Below are 22,843 nucleotides of genomic sequence, written 5' to 3' on the forward strand. Positions count from 1 at the left end.
CCTCAAAAGTTATTCACGGTTACTGATCCTATTCTCTTTCTCATTTCTGCTGTTGGGTGCTTTACATAATGCTCCTGTCTTTCCAGATTAAATAAAAGGAGAGAGCTCACAAGTACATGAGCTGTGAATTAAAGCTCTGCAAAAATTTGCAAACATTGACAGCTCTATCACAGGTTGCAATAGAGGCTTTTGTTGTGAAAAGAGTCTCCAAACCGTTATCTTATCATCTGTCACCTGGAGTTTTTTCTGACTCATCACTTTCGTTTGCTTTTAAAGGAAAGCATCAAGTGGCACAAGTTTTAGCATCAATGTTCTCTGTGGCTGAGATGGAGAAGGCAGGCAGTGTTACAATCCTTGATCCCTGTAGAATTTATTCCTAGCATTATTATCTTGCACCTCTACTGCTAAAATGACAAAAATCCTTGCAGATCTTCTCTGTGAATTGCTAGTCCTTGTCCATTCCCTAATATACAATAATCTAAAATAACAAAATTTTCCTTTTTCATTTATTCAATTTTTAAATGCGTGCAAATTGCATTAGCTTGAGGTCTGTGCAATTTCCTAGTGTGTTACAGGTGCTTCCTGATCTCAGACGGGGGATATGCGTTGGTACGGAGTGACCTACAGACGCTTGTCCCTTTTGCTGCGATTGTCGTTACATAGCAGTCCGTAGTCCAGTTCCCCATAAGCACATCCAGCATGGAAACATTAGTTTGCATAGGGTTTGAATTGTGATGATCTGCAGTAGCTCTGCAGAAGCTTCTTGCCCCTGAGGGGCTGGTTGTATGGGTCCTGTTAACCAGCTAAAAGGTGTTCATCACACTTACTGATTAATAGAGGGTCAATTAAATCCTAATTCTGATCCATAGAATAGCCAGTAGCACCTTGCTTTTGTTCCTCTGCTGTATGGGGATCTAGGCCTACTTTTGTCCACTCAAATAGATCTTTTTTAATGATTTGCTTAATAACTGGGATAACTCTGCTTTCTGTAATTTACACAGATATGTTGCTTTTGTATGAAAATGTAATGGTCAAATTCTGCCAATATCCATCATTCAGAATAAGTAAATCACACCCCTTCCATCCAAACTGGTTTAAAACCTGTGATATTTCTTTCAAAAGCATGTTATAACCTGCTGTCTATTTTTTCATCTTATTTCAAAAAATTTAGATGCTTGCCTTCTGTGTATGTGAGCAGGTATGAAATTCAGTGCTGCCTACATTTGTGGAAAGTCAAATCTATAAGTCCTGTCTAATCCATGGTGCTCACTTGTTGCTGTTCTGTTCTTCTCAAGGCCCTTCCCTGAGTATGGCATTTTATGAATTCAAGTGCAGGAGGAGAAGGCTCATAAATAAACATAAGTAGGTGTCTCAGTAAGGAAGAATCCTAATTCTTTGAGAGGAGTGTGAATTAAAAGTCACCTTTCTCATCATTTTCTGCTTACGGTCTCAGCTGGCTCCTTCTTCAGCGTACTGGCTTTTCAGTATGCTTTTCCTGGGGATCTAACCCTTCTGAAGGGTTCAGTGGAATGCGTTGATACGCAGCTCCGTTCTTTGTATTTCTCTGCTGTCTGGACCCTGAGATTTTGAGTTCTGCTACACCTGCATCCCCCACGGCTCTAACTGTGAGTGCTTGCCTCCATGGCTCCTCTTGCAGATGTCCTGGTAGTTCAGTTTTTTGTTCTTGACCTGATTTGAGTTTCCTGATGGTTCTTACTCTCTGAATTCTGTTCAGACCTAATTGCTGTGCAAAGCTTTGCATTTTCCTACTTCCATTTTGCCTCATTCTTACCCTTGCTTGCTTTTTCATTTCTTATTTTTTAATTCAAGTGTATTCATTGCTCAGCAGTCCAGCTCTCCCTCAGGCAAACTGTGGAGTAAACCTCCCATTTCTTTAAGGTGTCCTTGCCCTCAGTTGCTTTCATCCATTCTGCTTTTTCATTGGCCCTGCAAAGAGTCACTGTCCTTCCATCCCCTCTGTTTTGTTTTATGCTTTAGTCCTCATGCTGAAAACCTTAAAAAGGTTTCATTACTTTCCATAAGAACAAATATAGTCAAGGCTACAATTCTCACAGTCCCAGCTGAAAATCTTGTCAAGTCAACTGTTTGGAGGGCATGCACATGGTAGGATGAGATCCTGCCTTCTACTTCTATGCGTGGAGAGAGGGAATTTGCCCACTCCTGTGGCTAATACTGAGTATAGACACATTGACTCTAAATGGTATTTTGCTCATCTTCCTCAGTACAGATCCTGTGTGCAATTGGGGCTCCTTGGATACGTTTACACTGCAGAATATAGTGCAGTGTAGGGATGCTTGATCCATTTCTAAATATATTAGCTTTGGAAACATGAGATGTGAAACAATTGGTTCAGTCAGATCTCTAATGATGTGGTAAAGATTGCTTATGGTACTGAAGCTGGGTCAGGTATCTTTGCATTGACCTATCATCTCAAATATTGACAGAATTTGCTGATATATTAAAATATTTGGGATATCCTGTGACTCTCAGTGTGCTTGGGGCTTGGTTGGCCTTCTAGAAAAGTTCACAATCTTTCTCACTGTCAGCTCATTCTGTTGTGGGTTTTGTGTTTCCTCTACTTATTACAAATAATATTTTAATTACTAATAATTATTACAAAATGAATCCAAGCTGATTAGCTATTACTCTTCAGATGTTTATCTTCCACCCACAGATCAGAAACGGAAAGACTGTATTGTTTTGAAAGATAGTCTTTGATGTTGTTGGTGCCCTGGTCAACGCTTCTTCCATTATAAGCAGACTAGTTAATGTTAATATTGGGTCTATTTTACCTTTCTTGGCAAGTGATTTTAGATAAGTTTTTTTTCAGAATATGCATATGAATATTGGATACAAGGTTTATCCCAAATGTAAAATGTGCTACATGAAAGAAAACCTTTTTTCTATATAATAGTGGTTATAATCCAGAAGCTTCCCACCTATGTTTCCAATTTTGCACTATGTGCTAATCAAAACATACTCCTCCACTACTTTATTAGCTCTATTTCTTTCTAACACGTAGGGCCAAGCTTGTCCCTGGTGTAATACTGTTTAATCCAATGTGTGATGAACCAGATGTGCCCATTTCCAGTATTCTCCATCCATATTTCGCTTCCCATGGGACCCATAATGTTTGATTTCTTCCTTTCATTGTGAATATACCAGTCCTGCTCCCCCTCATGATTTCATACATTTTCTTCTCCCCATAAGATAACAAAGAATCAGCTCATCAGTTACCCAACTTGCAAGGCCATTAGGCCACCTGTGCAGCTACAGACATCACAGTCATAGATCTCTGAGACAAACATTTCATATCTGATTGGTCTCTATTAATGCAGGAAGCAGAAATAGTCATATGTATGTATCCAGACTAAACTTGACATTTTACTTATTTTACTGGAGAAATAAGTATATTTCTAAACTGGGTGGATCAGACTCAAATCTGCTTCCGTTAAATGGAAGCATGAGTTTTATGACTGACTCACATAAAAACATGTGTGGGTGTACTTGCTTACGTATGAGAACGTCCTGCTCAAGTACGTGAGTTGGTCCCAGAAATGTTTAGTCTCTTTCTTCATGCTGTGTGCAGCAGGATTATGCCCATGGATTCTCCACTGAAAGAGGCCAATTCACACACTTTTATATTGCCATTAAGCCCAGGTGAATCTGGACCTGGACTTGTTACAGACAGATAGCATTTCTTTCATCCATATTGTGTCTTTCTAGATTACTGGGCCTTGAATATTTATTTAAAAATGAATTGGAGCTTTCAAAGTGATAATAAACTATTAAAATAAGCAAGTGTCTCTTGCTTGTCATCTAACTTGACTGTCTTGAGTTACTGAGTGTAGCCTTTTTGTCAGCAAAGGGGATGTTTCGGACACAGACGCCAGTCTGCCTTGACTCTGCTGGGTTCTGGTTTGATGGTTCTGGATTGATCTCAGTGCTACTTAGTGGATGCTTTACCCCATTGCATCTAGGAATTAAAACATTTTCAAGCCCCTTTGAAAACCTTTCAAGTGCAGTATAAATAAACTTAATATTTCTTCAGTGAACACATCAGAATCCTCAGTTTTCTCTCAAACTCCACTTGCTGTTATCTCCATCAACTCCAGTCCATGTCTTCACTTGTGCATCAGCCTGTCGCACTGCAGATTCCTGACATTATTCCCCTTTCTTATCCGGTCTCCTTGTGGTCTCTGGTCCACTTCAGTGTTTTCAGTGGCTCGCCTTTGCAGATCATTCATGCATACTACTGTTTTATGTCCATACACCCTGTGGACACAATGAGTCATGTTCTCCTTATTTTGCAGGAAGAAGGAATTGGATCTTCAACAAGATTAACTATATGACTTTCTTATACCTCTGTGGCATCCCTGTTACAGTCTAGGGACTATAGGCTAGAGACTGTTACGAGTCTAGGGACTTTCCATTTCATGAACATTAACATGCAAGTCTTTAGTTCTTACTCTCAAGGGCACAAGAATTACGAAAGGAGGAAACAGAGGAACAGTGGAAGTAAGTAATTTTCCATTGAGTTCAGGAAGTCTATGCATGGCCTAGGCTGGCTGCTCTCCAGAGCAGGGGTGGCTTATGGCTTCTGTGTTCAGGTAGCATTTAACAGCGCACAGTACCATGTCTGGGCCTGTAGAAATGTGATTATAAAACTATTAACAGTGTATATGTAATTAATGTAGATACTTTATTCAGACTGAAAAAAGCTGGGCTTGTTGTCATCTTTTCCTGCTGGCCTCTCTTCTGGGGACAGAGGCTAGCCACATAGGGAAGAAATGTGAGAATTAGAAAAAGAAAGTGCAGAGAAAGTGAAGACAAATAGGAGATGGAGTTCAGAAGGCAAACATAGCTATTTGTCTTGCTCTTGGAGGCATTCTCATTCTCCTTTTACCCTCTGCTTCCTCTTTGCCTGACCAGCTGTGGGATCAGCAAAATGAGTTAGATTTTGACGTCGCTTCACAGATACAAAATGACATTGTTTTTTGTCCACTTCTACTTGCTTTTGGGTTTATTCAGCCTCTCTCTGATAGATGCAGGATGGAGGTGGTGGTGGCTGTAAACCTTGAAAGATGAGTGGAAATAGCCTGCTGGCTGGGATAAAATATGATGAGCTGGCAGTTTGGGGGACCAGCCTGGCATAGGAGAGGAAAGTTCTCTTCCATGCCTTCTCATGACATCCGTGTGATGCCCTGGTGGCTGTTCAGTCCTTGTTACACATAGGTGCTGATCACTGCACTATTCAGCCACTTGCCCCAGTCTGCTCTTATGCTTCGAAAGCATGAAGGCCTTCCCTGAAAAAATCTGCAGCATGCATGATCATGSCGTGCTGTCTGGTTAGAGCCCAGGCAAGATGCCAGCAAGTGCATAAAGTCTTTGGGTCTTCTCCGTTTACCGGCTGTAGAATACCTCTCGTGTAAGAGCCTTGCCTTCTTGTTTGAGCTGAGTTTTCAGAAGGGCAATGAGGCACCCCTGAGGTGAGATCTCTGTGAGAAGGCTGCAGCATGGCTCCTGAGCTGCTTGCTGCAATCTCTCCACTTGTTCCTTCTTGTCTGTTTGATAGTTCAACCCTCTCCCCCCAGCTGTTTGACATTCTCTGCTATTAAAACCCCTGCTCGGGCAGGAGTTGTTTCTTGTTTGGATTATGGCAATAGGCTTTTTGCTTTGATTCCTGCTACTTCTCAACTGCCAGTCTTGACAAACTCTTCAGAATTATGGCTGCTTCATTAATTTTCTGGTTCTTTTTCACCCCCTCATGCTGTTCTCATATTATGCCAGTGTTTATTTGACCACACAGTGATTCAACATTTAGAGCTACCGGTTAGGATCAAAATACTGCTTTGATATTTACCTGAAACTCTGTGTCTTTATTGCTTTATCCAACTTAGGAAGTTTGCTAGTACAAGGATGTTTATAGTCAAATTTGTTAGGGGTAAGTCCTATCACTAATGATGTCTATAAACCAGTATATAAATACTTCTTTACCCACAGCAGAACTCTCCTGATGAGAAATTTGCTCAAAGTCAGTGGGCAAAACAAAACATCTCTGAAATAAGAGTGTTTCTGGTTATTGCATCTTTTTTAAAGACTTGCCTTATCATGAGCAGCATCGTGCATTGGGGAACCAGCAGGAGTCATTGGTAATGATCCCAAGCTTTTTTCTTTTTTTTCCCCCCAATTATTTGACATGAACTCTCCAAATTACATAAAGACCAGTATGTCTACTTCCAGTTCTTGTTTTTCGCCCCTTCTTTTAACTTTTTTTACCCTCTTCTTTTTTCCTGCTTCTTTCTCTCTTCTTTTTCCATATTTCCATTCTGCGTATGCTTTCCTATTGCAGTTCTTATTCACAGAAGTTTAATTTACCTCTTCTTTGACTGCCTATTAAAATGTAATATAGTGCTGAGAGTGAACATGCTTCCGTAACATTCCAAAGAAATATACTGGTGGAGCAGTTCACATCTCCAGTCTATTTTCTCAGGCTGTTTACAGCTTGGGCCGACAGCATTTATGAACACTTACAGTTGCAAGGTCTCCCTCCTAACTGAGAGGATGAGCAAATTCTGTATTTTTTAACTTGAAATCTCCTAATTCAAGGCTGGCTAAAATCAATGGTAAAACTCTCAGCAATCTTGTTAGGAACAGAATTAATTCAGGTCAGTGTTTTCAGATGACTTATCCTTTGTTTCTACTCAGTCCTAACGCTACAACCCATTATTTATAGGAGTTGTTCTTAACAGGAGGAATAATTTTTTTTGTGCCATTACTCCAGAAAATGCAGTACAGCAGCTTGGGCCCAGGCTTGCAGACTCTTAGTGAGACACACCATCCTACGAGTAGTGTAACGTTTCTTCTGTGATGTGCTTTGTGCTCTAAGTCCACGTGGTGTTAAACTCTCGAGTTCCTGTTTGTCAGAAGGAGAACACCGCAGAGAGCCACCTCTCTCTGCTCGGTACAGAATCAGATGCCTCCGACTCTAAGCTCAGCCAGCAACCTTGTGATTTGTCCTTACCATGTAGGGGGAGAAAGTTCATACCCAAACCCTTTGCCCTCATTAGATATTTTTGTACCTTAGTTAGCTCTCCCTTTCTGCCATTTCAAAGCTAAGTATTTTAAGCTGTTCCTTGTCAGACATATCTACCATTCCTCAGCATTAGTCTTCCTGATCTCCTGTTGGATCTTACCCAAAATGCACGTGTCCTCCTTTAAACTGGGTTCCTCAGCTGCAGCACAGTGTGTTCCCAAAGAAGGCTCAAGGAGAGAAGGGCATTAAAGAGTGATTGTATCATTTCTTTTGCTTTATGAACAGATTCTCCCCTCGCCTTTGAGCATTTGCTTAGCTTTACTCCCTGCTGTTACTTGTGGAGTAGAGATGTACAAGGGGAAGGAACCTTGCTGCATGTTTTAATTCTTCATTTCATCTGCCAGAATGCTGGCTGTATTTTATGAGAGTTCAACTCAGAAGGACACACCAATATCAGCTATATATCTAGATGACTGCTAACTGTTTCAATTTGCAAACAGATATGCAAACCCAAAATTGCTCATTTAAATACAATTAAAAAGTTCAAATCAAATTTGTTTTTCTACTAAAATAGTACTAAAATAGTTGTTTTTACTACTAAAATAGTTCTATTTTTTCTCATGTATCATTCACTGCCGCCTTTAGCTGTTAAAACATATTTTTCAGGGCATACCTTTGGATTCCTTTTACAAGGATGTATATATTGAAATGAAGCACTTTCCCATCAGAGTCATAAAGAGCAGCAAAAAATGTGTCAGGATCGTGTAGTACATAGGAGAGAACCATGAGTGTTTATTTCAACAAGGCTAAAAGTGGAGATGTCTTCATTAAAGTGAGAATTTTCCCTTATTTCTTCACACTGATTTTCTACTCAGAGGTAGTCACCTTGGATGACCTCAGCTGACAAAAATAGTCAGAGGCAAGTGGAGGGCAGGGGGCTCCCTGCCATAGCTTATAACTCTTATAGTCAGTAGAAGGAGAAGGATCCTTCCAGATGATAATTTAAATCTCAGGAGAGGCTGAAGAGAGGTCTTTGCATGTTAAATTTTTTTGTTCGATCTGATCCTCCTCCAAGCTGATCACCAAGGTAGATCTTTCTAAGCTAAAGGCAAGCTATAAGCGTGTGATATCATCTTATTCTGCTTATAGTAATCAGTATGGTCTCTTCCACTTGTTCTGTATCTGATCTTTGGGAAAGCAGGGGAATTGCATTCATATGTTTAACCAGGAGGGAGTCAGAATGGATCTTCTATGAGCAAAAAATTAACTTTTATATTTGAAATATTCCCATTTTTATACTTAAAACATATTTTTGAAAAAGTGAAAATTGAAAGTTAGGGAAAGTGCAAGAAATGAAAATGCATTTAAAGTGCTCAGGGGAAGCTTTTTAAACATTTCATAGTGCTTTTCTCCCAGCTTTTGAGGTGGGTAGTAGCAGCTTAGCAGGCAAGGAAGTGTTTCAGAGGCTAGTTCATTATTTGAGTATTTAAAAGACTCACGCTTTCAGAATTCCTTCAGCCTGTAAAATGCTTTCCCCCCAAAGTCTGTTTTCAATTAAAAAAAAAAAAAAAAAAAAAAAAAGATTAAAAGGCACACAACATAGAAGAAGAGCAATCTTCAGAAACTCTTTCAAAATGCATAGTTTTCAGGAGGGAAAAGGACATTTGTGGTCACATGCATTGCACTTCACCTAGGTGGTGGGATGCCTCTGTCTAACATGTACCTACACCACAGACCACTCTGGGCTCCCTGTACTGCTGATGGAGGCCTGGTCAGTATGGTCAGGAGAATTTAGGAGTTCCTCATATGGTAGAGGCCAGCCTTCCATCAGGTGCATCTTTCCCTAAGCTGCAGTGACTGCATTGAGCCACTCTCTATTGATTTTTAAGAACCAAGACAAGTAGCTTGGGTGGACATGCCTGCATTGCAGATACCTAAAGTTAGACAAGGTGATGTAAATCCCCAGGCCAACTGGGATTTACAAATGTGTTAAAATGACTGTGGCAGCAAGGAAATAGTACGTGCACACATTTCTGCAATACAGTACAAATAAGCTCCCACCATATGTTTTTGGAGCCATTTAGAGCTACTCTCCTTTTTTGCTGCAGGAAGCAGAGGCCCTATTTAATGCCACAGGTCTTTGCTACTTAATTTCCTGTGCAGGTAACTGCTGCCAATTCAATTAGAGGTAGGAGATGGTCTGAGAGATGCTCCAGTCCTTGTAATCAGCTGTTGACCAAGAAATCTAGCCAAGACCTGGGTGCCCTTCGCTGCAGGCAGAGTGGGCTGGCGAATCGCTTCCTGGCTTTTCCTGCACAGCCCAGCCAGAGCGTTAACTTTCAGCATTGGCAGCACCAAATGTTCACAACTCAGCTGCCAGGCTTCTAAAATCATGAAATTGGGTTAAAGTGGAGAAGATTAAAAATAACAATCTGCAAAATTCTTTTTCTTTGACTTCTGAGCTAAAGGAAGGATTTGGCTCTTATATCAAACATTTCAGAGCCAGCTTTTTTAAATATATGTAAGATTCCTACCTAACTGTAGTTGGTAGTTTCCAGAAGACTGCAGGCCTCACAGAACTTTCAATGGATTTGTGAAAGTTTGGAAAACAAGGAGAAGTGATGATTGTGATATGCATTTGCTTAAAAAAAATATCATCTTCCCAAAGAGGGAAAAAAATTAGTATCGTGTGACTTGGACAAGTTGTCAAGTATCACAAATAATGATAAGTCTTTTGCTCTCATGGCCAAAAAATTAGAGGAAAGACTCAGTCTCCACCACCTTTAATAACAATTGTAGTTGTAAAATTGAAGTTTGGAGTTTGCATCTTTGGCCCAGTGGATCTACTGCAGTTTTCCATACTGTGTCCAGCTTTTTGTGTTCATGTCTCTGGGGATGAATTTTCCACCTTGTGCCATGCATATGTGTGTTGCTAATGATTACATGTCATTAGTGGCTTTATAATTTGGATGGGGAGGCTGATGCTGTTTGCACAGACTTGCAGATGGACTTGGGCTATGAGGAACGAAAATTAATTTTTACAGTAGTAAGACCTGTGGTTCTTGATATCTTTTTATATTTTTGATGAATGTGTCATATCCACTGTGTTAAGAAAAAGGACATAAGATCTCATGCTGAAAGAGTTAACCTAATGAATGATATCAAATATCAACTGCCTCATTTTCTTGCTAGAGGGCTGCAGTTTAGCTGGCAGAATGGAGAGGAATTGGCAAATTGGACCGGCGCCATTAATTTCACCGATGACGGAGCAGTGAAGAGTGGCAGTGGCACAGGCACCAGGTATCAACCCCCAAGGGAATGACTACAGAGAGTCTGGCTCTTGGCTGTCTTTATGATACAATATATATTCTAAAAAGACATAGTTTCACTTGAAATCATTCCAATGCTTAGTATGGGAAAAATGTTCAGTGAGATAAGACCAGAATACTTCGCTTATTTATACTATTCTGAAAATGCTATAAGAAGCACTGATGTGCTGTTGTACTTTTTGTACTTACTGATTTGTAGTAAGACTCATCTGACTGACAAGTATCTGAAGGCTCAGGAAACTCCATGTGTATAGTCAGGAAACTGGCTGTGGCTGTGGTCAGCTGGGTAAGCTGCAGTATTCCTAAAGAGCTCCGTGGATGTCATAGGCTATTGGCACAAATAGCCTATGGTTACAAACATGGGGCTCATATTTGGGGTGTCTTCCTGGAACTTCAGTTTTAGAAAACTTTCCTGCTGAGAAGAAGACTGTCTAATTAGCAGCTTTGGCATAGCGCACACTCCAGCATGTTTGCCCTGAAGAGCAAAGAAACCTTAGTGCAGAACAACTTAAGAGGGAATCTTGCTGTGGATGGTTAAGAAAGTACCTATCAATGTATAGCACTCACAGTCCCTAATAATTGAATTTAGAGATCCTGAGTGATGTATAGTCAAGTTCAATAAATGCCAGGGAAATCTTAGAAATCAGTAATTCAAAGAAAAAATAAAATAATTATAAGAAAAAAACCCTGACATTTATTACCTATTCATAAGTATAGCTCTCTGTGGATAAATTATATTTTTATTAGTGACATACATCACAGTGTATTTTGGTAACCGCTCACCACTACAGCTGTGGTGCAGATAGCATTCAAAAGCAAGCAGAAGTATAGAGTCTGGCCTGCCAAAAACCATAGTCTCACTGAACCACAGCAGTGCTGCAATTCCTGTTACAGCTCTTTGCTGTAATGCAATCCTGTATCACTGCTACCTGCCACTCAATAGGTTTAACTAGTCAAGGAAGCTTTATGACAAGAACTAGCTTAGTTGCTGTTTTAGCCTAGAGCAAGGGAAAAATGATTCTATCTATCCATCCATCACTACTTTTGTTGCCTCATTTGTGTATGCATCTATAGTCTACATATTCAAAGACTTCGGTCTGGGCACTTGGCATATCAGAAAACTGAACATGACAAAAAAAAAGAGAGATTGTCTTGCTGAGATATGAGAATTAATAAATACAGATTCCTCCTTCTAGGCACCCTTGATAGAGRCAATTGAACTGTCGTTCAGTGCAGTCGAGGAGACAAAACCCTTGGCTGGGAGGTACTAGTTACGATACCCTGAACTACGGTACTATTCTCAACCTATTTTAACCCCTTCAAAGAGGTTCAGGTACAAGTGCTTTTTATACAAGTTAAGCTCTAACTACATAATTCAAGTATAAATTTCAAAGATGATATTATTAATATAAAGATGCAAATCTCAGAATTAGTGTCATGTTAATGACTGTGGAGGCTGAAAGGGATTTGGGGTTAGGGATAATTCTGTCTGGAACATATATTACATGTAACACATGTAAGTGTGTTATAGATATTATTATTTGCATACTGTATTATGTCTGTAAGCTGAGAATACAGGAAAATAGGAAAGAACTATATCAATGTGGTGCTGAGACTGTGTGGTGAATAACTGCAAATGCCATAAACTGTGTTTACTGTTCACCTTTGATCACCTTTCTTACTGTGCTATCGCTAGACATCTCCTGAGAGTCTTAATCTAACATCCAACTCCAAACTGTTGATACCAGTTGAAAACAAGCCTTCCCCTAATGAATAATTTTTTCCACCAAATGAAAAATGTGCAGACTAAATTTTACTGACCTAATTTATTGTTTATATTTACAGGTCTCCAGAGACGTGTCTAAAGAGCACAAAACTAAATATATGTCAGCATAAGCACACTAAATACCTTTTACTGCATGGCTCTGCAGTTTATCATGTTATTACTTCCATGTAAAGGGTTTGGTATTTAAAGATATTGAAATAGATATTTTTAGACTTTTTTAAATTATGTGTAGATATATAATTTAGCACTGAATTGTAAGCATTTCATTACTTTATGCCATTTATATGTTTACAGGTGTACAGGAACATGTTTAGTTATACAAATATACTATTTGCCTATGTAAATTCTATAACAACTGTTTCTCTTTTAACTATATATAACTTAACATATGCTGTTGAGACCCTGACATCTCATTCTGTAAGATCAGAGTGACTAATTACATGAAAATTTAGTACTTCTAAATAAAAGGCATACTGAGTGAATAAATGCATTAGAAATTTTAAGACAGTCAGACTTCACAAGAATAGCGGCCATATAAAAACCAATGAACAGTGAAGATTAAACTTTGCACAGAGAGGATCAAATAGCACATTAAGTGAAGAGCTTCATGTTATTTGTGTACTAATACAGAAGTCTTCTGCAGCTGAAGACTCAAGAGATGACTACATTAACACCTATGCATGATTCAGCATCTGTTAAAGTGAATGAAGACTTTCCCATTGATATCAGTAGGAACTGATTCAGACCTTAACTAAAGTACAAAGTTGAAGCACAGTTTGCAGTTGGGATTTTTTTACTGCCCAGGGAGTTCATTGCACAAATTCAGACAATGAGTCTTGCTCTAATAGCAGACATCTCCCCTGTGCCAGAGAAAGCAGGCTAACCAAGGGTTTTCATCCCAGTGAATTAGCCAGTTCTTTAGACTCATAGGACCAGTCCATAGAGATAAAAATAGCTATCATAAGTTTGGCTCAGTGTTTGGTAGAACTGTGAAGTTGGATGGTATGTGAAGGTTGTTTGCAGCAACTAATGGGGGGAGATGTTCCGCAGTGCTCTAAACTTGTGGGAGCTTTTGGGGCACCAAAAGCTTCATTTCCATGTATATTGTGTTAACACAGGTCTTATAAGAAGTGCTGAACTTGGAGTATTTGCAGTCAATAAAAATGTACTTAAAGAAACATTCAACCACACCCAAAAGATATTGGGTGACCTGTCTGACTGTGGATATATGCTTTAAACTGAAGAAGGGCTAGGTGGTGGCTGTGGACACTTTGAAATGCTGCTTTCCTCCATCAGAAACAGTGTAATGTTGCTGAGATGCAGTTTCAGCTGGTTGTTCTTCATCTAATGCTGGGTTATTTTTGCTGCTTGTGTATCAGCCATTGCTTTCCATGGCTACTCAGCTTTATACTACAGAGCTTTCTTTGCTCTGTATCTTGTGTGAAGTCTTAGAAATCTTAGAGCATCCTTGCAGGGGATTAAGTGAAAAAGGTCTTTGTGGTGCTGGTTATCCAAATTAAAATATGAGGTTGTTTCCTAGACCTCTGATTTTTTATCCTCTGTTGTCCTTTTAATATGTTTTGCAGTTTACTGGGATTATATGCCAAGAAGAAATCTTAATGGTGTGATCATCTGTATTGGTTGGGTTATCATGTTCTCAGCCATCTTTGGTTCACTTGAGGTGAAGATCTTGTGAGACCACAAGACCTTTAGATAGATGAGCAAAGAAATGAGCTTTATACTTATTGGCCTGTTAATTTGTACATTCAGTTCTTCAATATGACAAAACTGGAGCTCTGTCCCCAGTGGCAACAAAATAGAATATCTAATCAACTGGATTCATGTTTTATACTTTTTCCAAGAGTGTACGTAAGGGTTTGAGCCCTCAGAACTCATTGTCCAGGATAGTAACTAAAGATGTTCCTCAACTTACAGTGCTGAATTCCTAATACAAAGATGCTAAAATCTTGAGAACCAATTGAGAAAAAAGAGAAAAGCCATTGCTTGCAATGAAAAAACGTGTTGTTCAGATGTTACTGATGTGTAAGTGTTGTCATGTGTTTTGTTATGCCTCCCAGGTGGTCATATGGATAACAAGATCAGAGGCTTATTTCAGTCAGAGTGATGGGAATGGACTTGATTAAAATAACCAAACAGTAGTATATTAAAAATAGAGGCGTTCTAAAATGACATTAGTAAAATAGGACTCCCTGCAGCATACCCTACTGCTGTATGTCAGGAGCTGATGTTATTTTGATACAGTGACCATAAAAGAAAAGAAAGACCAAAGTGTCTCCAAAATTTTTATTTAATATACCGTCCAACAATCATTCTGAGGACGACACATTGTGCAGTGGGAAAACCTCTAAAGGAAGATGTATGGCAGTGTGTGTGAGAGATGACCCAGAAAGCACAGGGGGCTGTGGTGTTTCTTTGCTCAGTAGTGTGGTCTGCAAGACGTGCCTTTCCCAGTGAACAAACTGTAGGAGGTGGCCTGATCCTTGCTCTGTCACTAGAGCTGTTTCTGCTTTAACTCCTGCTGTTGGAGTAGAGGTGTATTGGATAGTATATTGGATTTAAATTTTGGAGAGACTTTGGTCCCGAAGAAGCAGACAGATGAGGAGGGAACAATTCTGCATTGGCAGGAGTGCATGTTTGGTCAATTCTCACTGCTCATGATTGTGGTAAGCTTACCGGGCAGCTGAGCTGAACAGTCCCAAATGATCCACGTATTGAGATGTGAGGACAGGAGATCAAAATCAGAATGGCAGCAAGCAGCAAGTGCCAATTTGCCAGAAGCTTTCACAGTGCAGATGAAAAAATATCCTTAGGGCATCATGGCTATCATCTTAGCTGTACGGATGCGTAAATTGTGTGTGAAGTCATAACTAGATCAAAATAAGAACTCAAGAATAAGGACATCTCTGAGCTTTAACAGATGGATTCATGTTTTTTTCTTGAGTTACTTGGGAGGGATGTAGAGCTATCAATGAACCACCTTTAAAGGATAGAAATATAAAAGCCGCTCCTCTACTGTAGGTGATCAAACATATGAATTTAGATCTAGCCCTTGGAAGCATTTTTTGTTGTTTTACATAAAAATCTTTAATTTGGAAAATTGCAGGGAATGTTGGGAAACAGCTTTGCTTTGGTGTCTAGACATCCCTGATGCCATCTCTTACCAAAAAGCAGAAAAACCCTTGACAATGTGGAGAAACAAATATAGCCAAACATTTCAGAATATCCTAGGTGGAAGATCAGGAGATTAATGAATTAATAAATCTTAACCTCATCTAGGCAAATCTCATGGGAAGCATGAACCATGTTCAAGCTCCTGGCTTCTGCTTGATTACTCTGGTTCTTCTAGAAAGAAAACCAGGCTGGAACTAAAGATGCTATTTCTATCTTCAGCTTCTAGGCACCGGATATTGCTTTTCCTTGCTCTGCTTTATTGAAAAGCTCCCCGCTACTAAGAATTGCTTTCTGGTGTAATATATACTCAGTCACCATATTTTCAGATTAAGAGCTGGATGCAGTAATTCAGAAGGGCTCTTACCATATAATATATTGAAAACTGTATCACCATTTTCTCATGCTTAATATTTTCATTCTTTTAGTGCCACATTTCATTCTTAGCTACAACCACATACTGAAAGTTTGTGATCAGTTGGAGCTCTATGTTTAGTTCTGATTTCTGCAAATTCTGGCTGTTTCCAAACACATTTATTCACTTGCCACTGTTACAATTGTTCTTGATTATTATTAATGTTACCACTTATCTTTACTGAGGATTCACAACTATATACACAGCTGTACAACAATTGTTAGTATTTCCTGAACACCAAATTTTAAATCCAAATTAATTGTCGAGACCTACTAGCATTAAAGCTGTTCTTGGTAAAAGATTAAAACTAGTTAATGCCAGTAATATTGGTATCGGCAATATGGTAGCCAGGAGGAATATGAACCATCTCCTTTAAAATTTGTTGTCTTCTAGGAGGAACTGGTCAAATAGTTTCATCAACTCTTACAGAAGAAGACTATAGCGTCTTCTGCCTCCCACTCCATGCCTGCAGACGCTAGTCTCTCTCTTCAGTCTTTCAGGCACCAGCTTACYGTAGACAAGTTAACACAGACTCTGAAACTGCAGAAACAGCGCATGCAGCAATGTGATTTTTTTTCTTTCACAGCCCTGGAGAACTGTAAATTAGTCCATGAAACCTTTCAGCTACATCTGCCAGTTCTGGGAGAAAGGATCTCATTTAACAACAGTTACATCTACAGGTGTTTTTTTGTTTTGTTTTGTTTTATTTTGTTTTTGCAAGGTATGGTATTTCATACTTGATTTTCATCAACTTCAGAAGCTGCTCTTGTTCTMAGTGTAATCCTGTAGTCTGGGCAATGTCAATGAGAACGGACGCCTAGGGTTCCAGTTCCTGCCCACCACAGACTTACTTGTCAGTTAGCTTCTATATCTCCTTTATCTTTGTCAAACAGAGAAGTGTACCTGAGTGCCTTCTAACCAAGATGAGTACGTATGTACACAATCTGAGGAGTATATGCCATGCTAAATGGTATGAAGCACAATCACAGAATCACAGAATGGTTGAGGTTAGAAGGGACCTCTGGAGATCATCTATTCCAACCTCCCTTCTCAAGCAGGGTCACCTGGAGCATGTTAGGCAGGATCATGTCCAGGTGGGTTTTGAATATCTCCAGAGCAGGAGACTCCACAACCTCTCTGGGCAACCTGTTCCAGGSTTCTGGAAATCTGAGGAAGAAAATAAAGACCAACTCCCTCAACCTTTTGGCCAAATCTTGTAGATCTGAATGTCATATGGAAATATTAATAGAGGCAAAAGCTAGTGGAATTTTGCCCACTGACTTCATGAAATCAACACCTAGTTTGCAGTGCTCTGAGTGAGTTTTCCGGAATCCCTATAGCCACAATGTGCTCCACCCCAGCCACCTTTTTTGCTATGTGACTGTCTAAAGGTCATATGCTGATCCTGCCAGTTGAGTGTGAATCCTCACATGCTTTGAAGATTGTGCACTTGTAAGGTTCCTGGGTAGGGAAGGTGAACCTGGACTTGGGGCTGGCCATGGATTTGCCTTTACTGATGCATGCAGGCTCTACTAATTGGACTTTTCTCTTAATAAGTATTTAGTAGAAGCTTGCAGGGCTTGGTTCATTTCTTCTCATTTTTAGTCACTGGATAACGTGTATGTTTGGAAAGATCTTTGTCCTTCCTGCAGAAAAGGCAGAATCCTTTCTGCAATATTCAGTTCTCTTGCAACCGAAGTGCTGCAGCCTCACCATGAGCAGTGCAGAATTGTCACTGCAGGAACTAGTAAAACAGGACGATAGTTTGTTCAGGAGAGAACRATCTCATTTAAAAGATGCCTGACAATTAACCTCAATTATATTTTAACACTTTTTGCAATGCATTAGATGAATCAGTGCCCTAGTGCAAATGTCCTTGAAGGCAGGATTGAAGCCTCCAACTTTTTTAATACATGCAGCATGATCAAGAAAGTCTTACTTTTGATCAAAGCAGGACAGACCTGATTGCAGATGATCAAAGATCTGAGATTACACTAGCTAGCATACTGGGAAGCCAACTCTGCCTTTCAGTAGTGAAATCAGTAAGCTGCCCAGTTATAAGTGAAATTGCAATGGGAAATACGAAGTTTAGAAAAGAAGGAAGTCTCAGAGCTGGATAATTAYGAATTAGTATTTCATTACTGGGCATTCAGTACTGAGAGTCATAAAGAAAGAATCCCCTCCCTCTTGCAGCTTGTGTGATGTTAAGATACATGATTTGATCATGGAAAAATGCTGTAGATTAGAATATTAGAACTGAYCTGAATGGACGTGGAACAGTGAGTTGTGTGCAGTGCCCAGTTCTGTTGGGAAACACAACCCCTCCATGTGTAAATATGTGGTGTGTCCTGATTCAGTTGTAGCTGTATTCCCTATTTTAAAGAATCACAGATTTCTATGCTGATAGGTTTTCCTGTAGACTTGTGATCTTTGAAGAATACAAGGTATTTAGATTTCAGCAGGGGAAGGGAAGGCAATGCAGGGACAGGAAATTCTTGGGCTACTGTGTAAACTCTTTGTATTTTGGATGTAAAACATGGCTGTCATTCTTGTAAAGCTGAAATGCAGAGTTCTTCCATAGCGAAAGGAGTAGCATGGTCAGAAGTGTCGGTTGTCACTAATCAATAGCATAAATCAAAATAAACTGCACTACGCCCTTACTTCCTAGCTGGGTATCAAACAGACTGAGGAAGACTATGGAGAGAACATCTTCCATTTGTGCTAATTAGGCTTTCTGACAGGCTAATGTATTCTCCTTCACCAGAAACTACATGGTTTAGAGTGGGAGTTAAAACACAGAACCAGCRCTCAAAACCCAGGGAGTGGGTGAGACTGAGATGCTGAGAGAGTGTGGTGGGCTAGTTTCCAAGTGCTCCCGGCAGGACCAGGCTCTGGGCCCTGCTGAGCGGAGGAGCTGGATTTAAAGGACATCTGCAGTGGCTGAGGGAGGCCCATATTCCTTGCATCAGAGCCTCGTGCTGTGCAAAAGCTGCATCCTGGAAAAATACAATGCAAAGCACTTCTAAGGGAAGAGGTCAGCCAGTGCTCCAGGGAGCTGTCYCTGCTAATCCACCTCAGTGTCTGAAGCAGGGAGGAAGCAAATAAATAGTAGCAATACTTCAGAGAGAAAGAGAGGAAAATTGATTTTTTTTCTATTAATTAGATACTGTCTCATGGATTAATGCTATTGTTGTGTCATTGACACTTGCAACCTAACTGCTGCACTATTMGCATTAGTGCTAAGAAGGCTTCGTCTCTGGCTGGATGCTTCAGACCTGGTCTAGGGCTGGTGAATGATAGTCCAGATGATGGTGATTCAGTGGCTTAGGATGAGTTAGCTTCGATCAAGTTCACCCTATGGCAAGTAGCTTCTCCCCACTCCCTGCATGGACACCAAGTAGAGCTCTCACCTCGAGAATCCGTTGGAGTCAGGCAGTGACTGTGTGGCCAGTGTTTCCTCCATCTGTCCAGGGAGGTGTGTGGGCGTCCCATCAGGAGTGTGTCTTCTGGGTTTGTTTCATGGTTCTTCCTTTGTACTTCCACAAGGAGCCTAACTGGGAACCCAGCACTCCCAGTGAGTCTRCTGGAAACTTTGAAGCTGTTTAGGAGATGAGGTACTTCTTGTGACAGTGAGTGAGTTGCAAGATAGTGCTTTTCTAAATTGTAGGCTAATGGAATAACTCTGTTTCAAATGCAGTTGTCCTCGTACCGTTCTGCCTCTCCAGAAACACATCCTTTTTCTTCTCTATTTTTGGTGTGTGTTTCATAATGAGTATTGTGGGAGGAGAAATAGTGTACAGGCTACATACAAATTTGTACGGACATGACTCCTGCTACTTYTTTAGTGGCTAGTTTAGTTTATAAAGTTAGTTCTTCAGAATAGATTGAAGTCAGAATCCCCCAAAATTTTGTTCTTAACTATAAACAGGAACCACTAAAGTAAATAACARTATTTGCCTCCTTAGGGTGATATATTGGGAACTGAACAGAAATTGAGGTCAAACATGGTTTTAAATACTATTTTAAAATAATATGACATCAAAATATTAAATTTCCAATAACTGTTTGACTAAAAACCATATGGGGACCTTGAACATTTCTTTCTTACTGAAAAGTCAAAGGATATTTTGTAGACACAGGGTCATGAATTTTGATATTTTAAAGGATCCATTAAGATAATTTGGTCTAGCCTGTGTCATTAGTACCCCTTCCCCCTCATCTTATATTTCTTCATTAGGTCCATAACTGCTGTGTAGTTAGTTATGTGCAGTTCTTAGACCCTGAGTTTAAATCAGACTTCTAACGATGAATGGTGAAGTTGATATAGAGGTTGGTTTAAATACTCAGTCTTCTTCATCATTTCAGTATAGTCCCATTGCATTCACCATACAGCCTGGGCTTCTTTTGATCCATAGCATTAATTGCTACAGTTGTGTAGCAACCCAGTCTGATGGCTAAGAAGGAGCAGTTTAACCAGAAAAGTAATTATTAAGTCTGTTAATTGATTAAGAGTTGCACTGTCATTTGCGATATACATGAGCATTCAAATCCTTTCTTTCTCAAAACCATCTCAGTTTTTTAACAGGAAAACTCCTGTTGCCCTTCCCCCCAAAATGTGCCTGAAAAGTAAAGCCCAGAAGAAGTTCAGTTGTGTACAGCTGTGCAACAGGCTCTACAGACAAGATGCAACCTCCAGCATTTTGCTTTTATCCTAAGAACAAAATTTAAGGGAATTTTTATTAAACTCTCAGCATGCACTGAGACAGCCAGAGGACAGGAGTAGTATTCCTTAAATGATCAGTTCTTTTCCMTGTTTTCAGTGGCAGCTGCTTTGTGCTGACTGCTGGGAAATGTTGCTAGTCCTTGTTGGTGCTTACAAGGGACATGAACTCTTCTGAAAGCATAGCCACTTACAGCCTAAACAAATGGGAATTGAGTTGAATGCTTTCTACTAATTTGTCCATTTAGTTTAAATTAGCTGAATGGGAACTGCTGAATGTTTTCTCTTGAACATCTTACAATTAGTGTTTGAATTTCTAAAGGGAYGGATAGCCTGGACATGGGTGGTTGTTCTCTGATCAGCAATGATGTTTGTGCTTTCCTGTGAAATAATAACCTGCCTTTGGGTCAGATAGTGTAGCCTCAAGCTAGGGAGATCACAGATGACAACTTTAAGCATATCTCCTTTGATGCATAAGACATGTTTTCAAGTCTAGAGCTTATTTATAACCTTTGTTCTTATTCTTCAGGTATTTTGAGTTTTATGAAGGACCTTTGGAATACAACTCCACAAAATGCCTAGAATTACGGCAGGATATCATTGCAGTGAAGGTTTTGTCTATGTAAGTATGAATGAATGTTTTCCACCTTTCAGGTAGGATGAAAATGATCACTTACAAGGTTGTCAAAGATGCAAGGCTCAAGAGATCTCATGAAAAGGGATCTCATCTCATCAAAGATTTCTAAGGTTCTGTTATATGTGAAAGTAGTGAAATTTGAATGTGATCTGAGGTCTGCTGGAAGTAGTTGGAGGCTTTTCACACATATTGAGGAATTTCCATCAAGCCCAGTATCACTAGCTGGAATTAAATACTGTGTTTGTAATATTGCCTGTAATAGTATATTCCAGGCCCTCTAGTGAGGGTAATTCAATGGTAAGAATAGCCAGACTGGCTCACAGTAGATGTCCATCTAGCCTAATACTTATTAACAGWAATAATCATTGACAGTTGCCAATAGTGAAGGCTAAGAAATGCAGCAAAATTATGCTGAACCCTTGWAACAGATAGTGGCATGGGTACTCTCTGATCTCTAGGTGATATCTATACCACTGTAGTGGWCTACAAAATACAATTTGTTGCTCCTGGTCTACGTGAATTTTGAGCATGTCTCCCTCACTGACTTTATGCACAGAAAAATATAGGTTATGTCCTTGTCTTCTGTGTTTGGTACTGGGTGAAGGATACACAAGCAACAACTTTGCACTGCTTGCTGACTTGCATTGCTTAAAAATAAATAGAAGGGGTGAGAATTTGACACTTCTGCCAATGTTCTACTGAAGAYAGTGAGTTTTGTATTGCCTTTCTGCATACTTATCAGATGGTACAGAGGATTATTCATCTCTCTTCATCTTATCCAATGACACACAGATGTTAGTGGACTCCCACTCAATTGGATAGAGTCAGCCTTACATGTGCAGTTGACACCATTTGACAATGTGCTTTTTTTACTATGCTGAATTCTTCTAATGTGCTTGCAAAATATCTACATTTCCTAAATCAGCCCTTACGGTAATGGAAGTTTTCTAAGATGACATGCTCCTGTGGGCCACAGAAAGTACAATATGACCTAATTCCTTCCTGTGACTTCCACAGCCTGGGAAATACTAAAGTCTATTCACTTTAAATATATAGTTATCTTTAAAATCTTTGCTTTATTTAGACATTCAGAGCCCTCAAACTTGAAAAGAATATATTAAGATCTGTCAGTCTTGAAGAAATCTCAGATTTCAGAATATCCTGGACAGGATATGGCACTGCTCTGTAGCTCTAGGTATTTGCAAGACCTTAGTTATTTCTGTTGTCCAAATATGGAAGAGTATGTATGAACTCTAAAGTAAAAGCAGTCTCTTGAGCTTTCTCCACTTCTTTTGTCCAGGAGATTAGGACATTGTCTTTTACTTTCTAGCTCCACAGACATATTTTTCTGGGCCGTATTTCCATGAGATAACTAATTAGTAAGGAACTTTTAATTGCCTTAAGCACATTTTTTGCACGTTCCTCCACTCACCTGAAGGCTCTGCCCAGTCCCTCACCCAGAACTGAAGCCTGCAATTGCCTGTAATGTTAAACGCATCATCTACAATGCAGTTTAATAAACGGAGCACAAGTCTTTGATTGCGAACGATCAGAAAAGACTGTGAGGAAGAAAGTGAAATAAAAGAAGTAATGGGTTTTAGTTGTAACTCTTACCCTCAGAAATGCGTCACTACATGTGCTATACCAGTTTGTAAAATGGATTTACTGACACCTCTGTGTTGTAGGAGCTCATGGATTAACATACTCTCA

The 22,843-nt window shown here is 39.7% G+C and overlaps 1 protein-coding gene across 3 annotated transcripts in view; it reads left to right on the forward strand.

The window, feature by feature from the left end:
- Window positions 1-22,843, forward strand: part of ST8SIA5 (ST8 alpha-N-acetyl-neuraminide alpha-2,8-sialyltransferase 5) — a 74,521-nt gene that overhangs the window by 33,851 nt on the left and 17,827 nt on the right. For 2 of the 3 annotated variants that reach the window (XM_085322159.1, XM_085322158.1), the window contains exons 3-4: window positions 10,250-10,357; window positions 21,026-21,118. In XM_085322159.1, the coding sequence (XP_085178285.1) occupies window positions 10,250-10,357; window positions 21,026-21,118 (201 nt within the window). The remainder of the gene's footprint in view (window positions 1-10,249; window positions 10,358-21,025; window positions 21,119-22,843) is intronic. The other variant, XM_085322160.1, reaches the window with a different exon arrangement.

This window comes from Rhea americana, unplaced genomic scaffold (genome assembly GCF_003343005.1).
Source record: "Rhea americana isolate MKP2758 unplaced genomic scaffold, rheAme1 scaffold_75, whole genome shotgun sequence".
Taxonomy (NCBI): Eukaryota; Metazoa; Chordata; class Aves; order Rheiformes; family Rheidae; genus Rhea; species Rhea americana.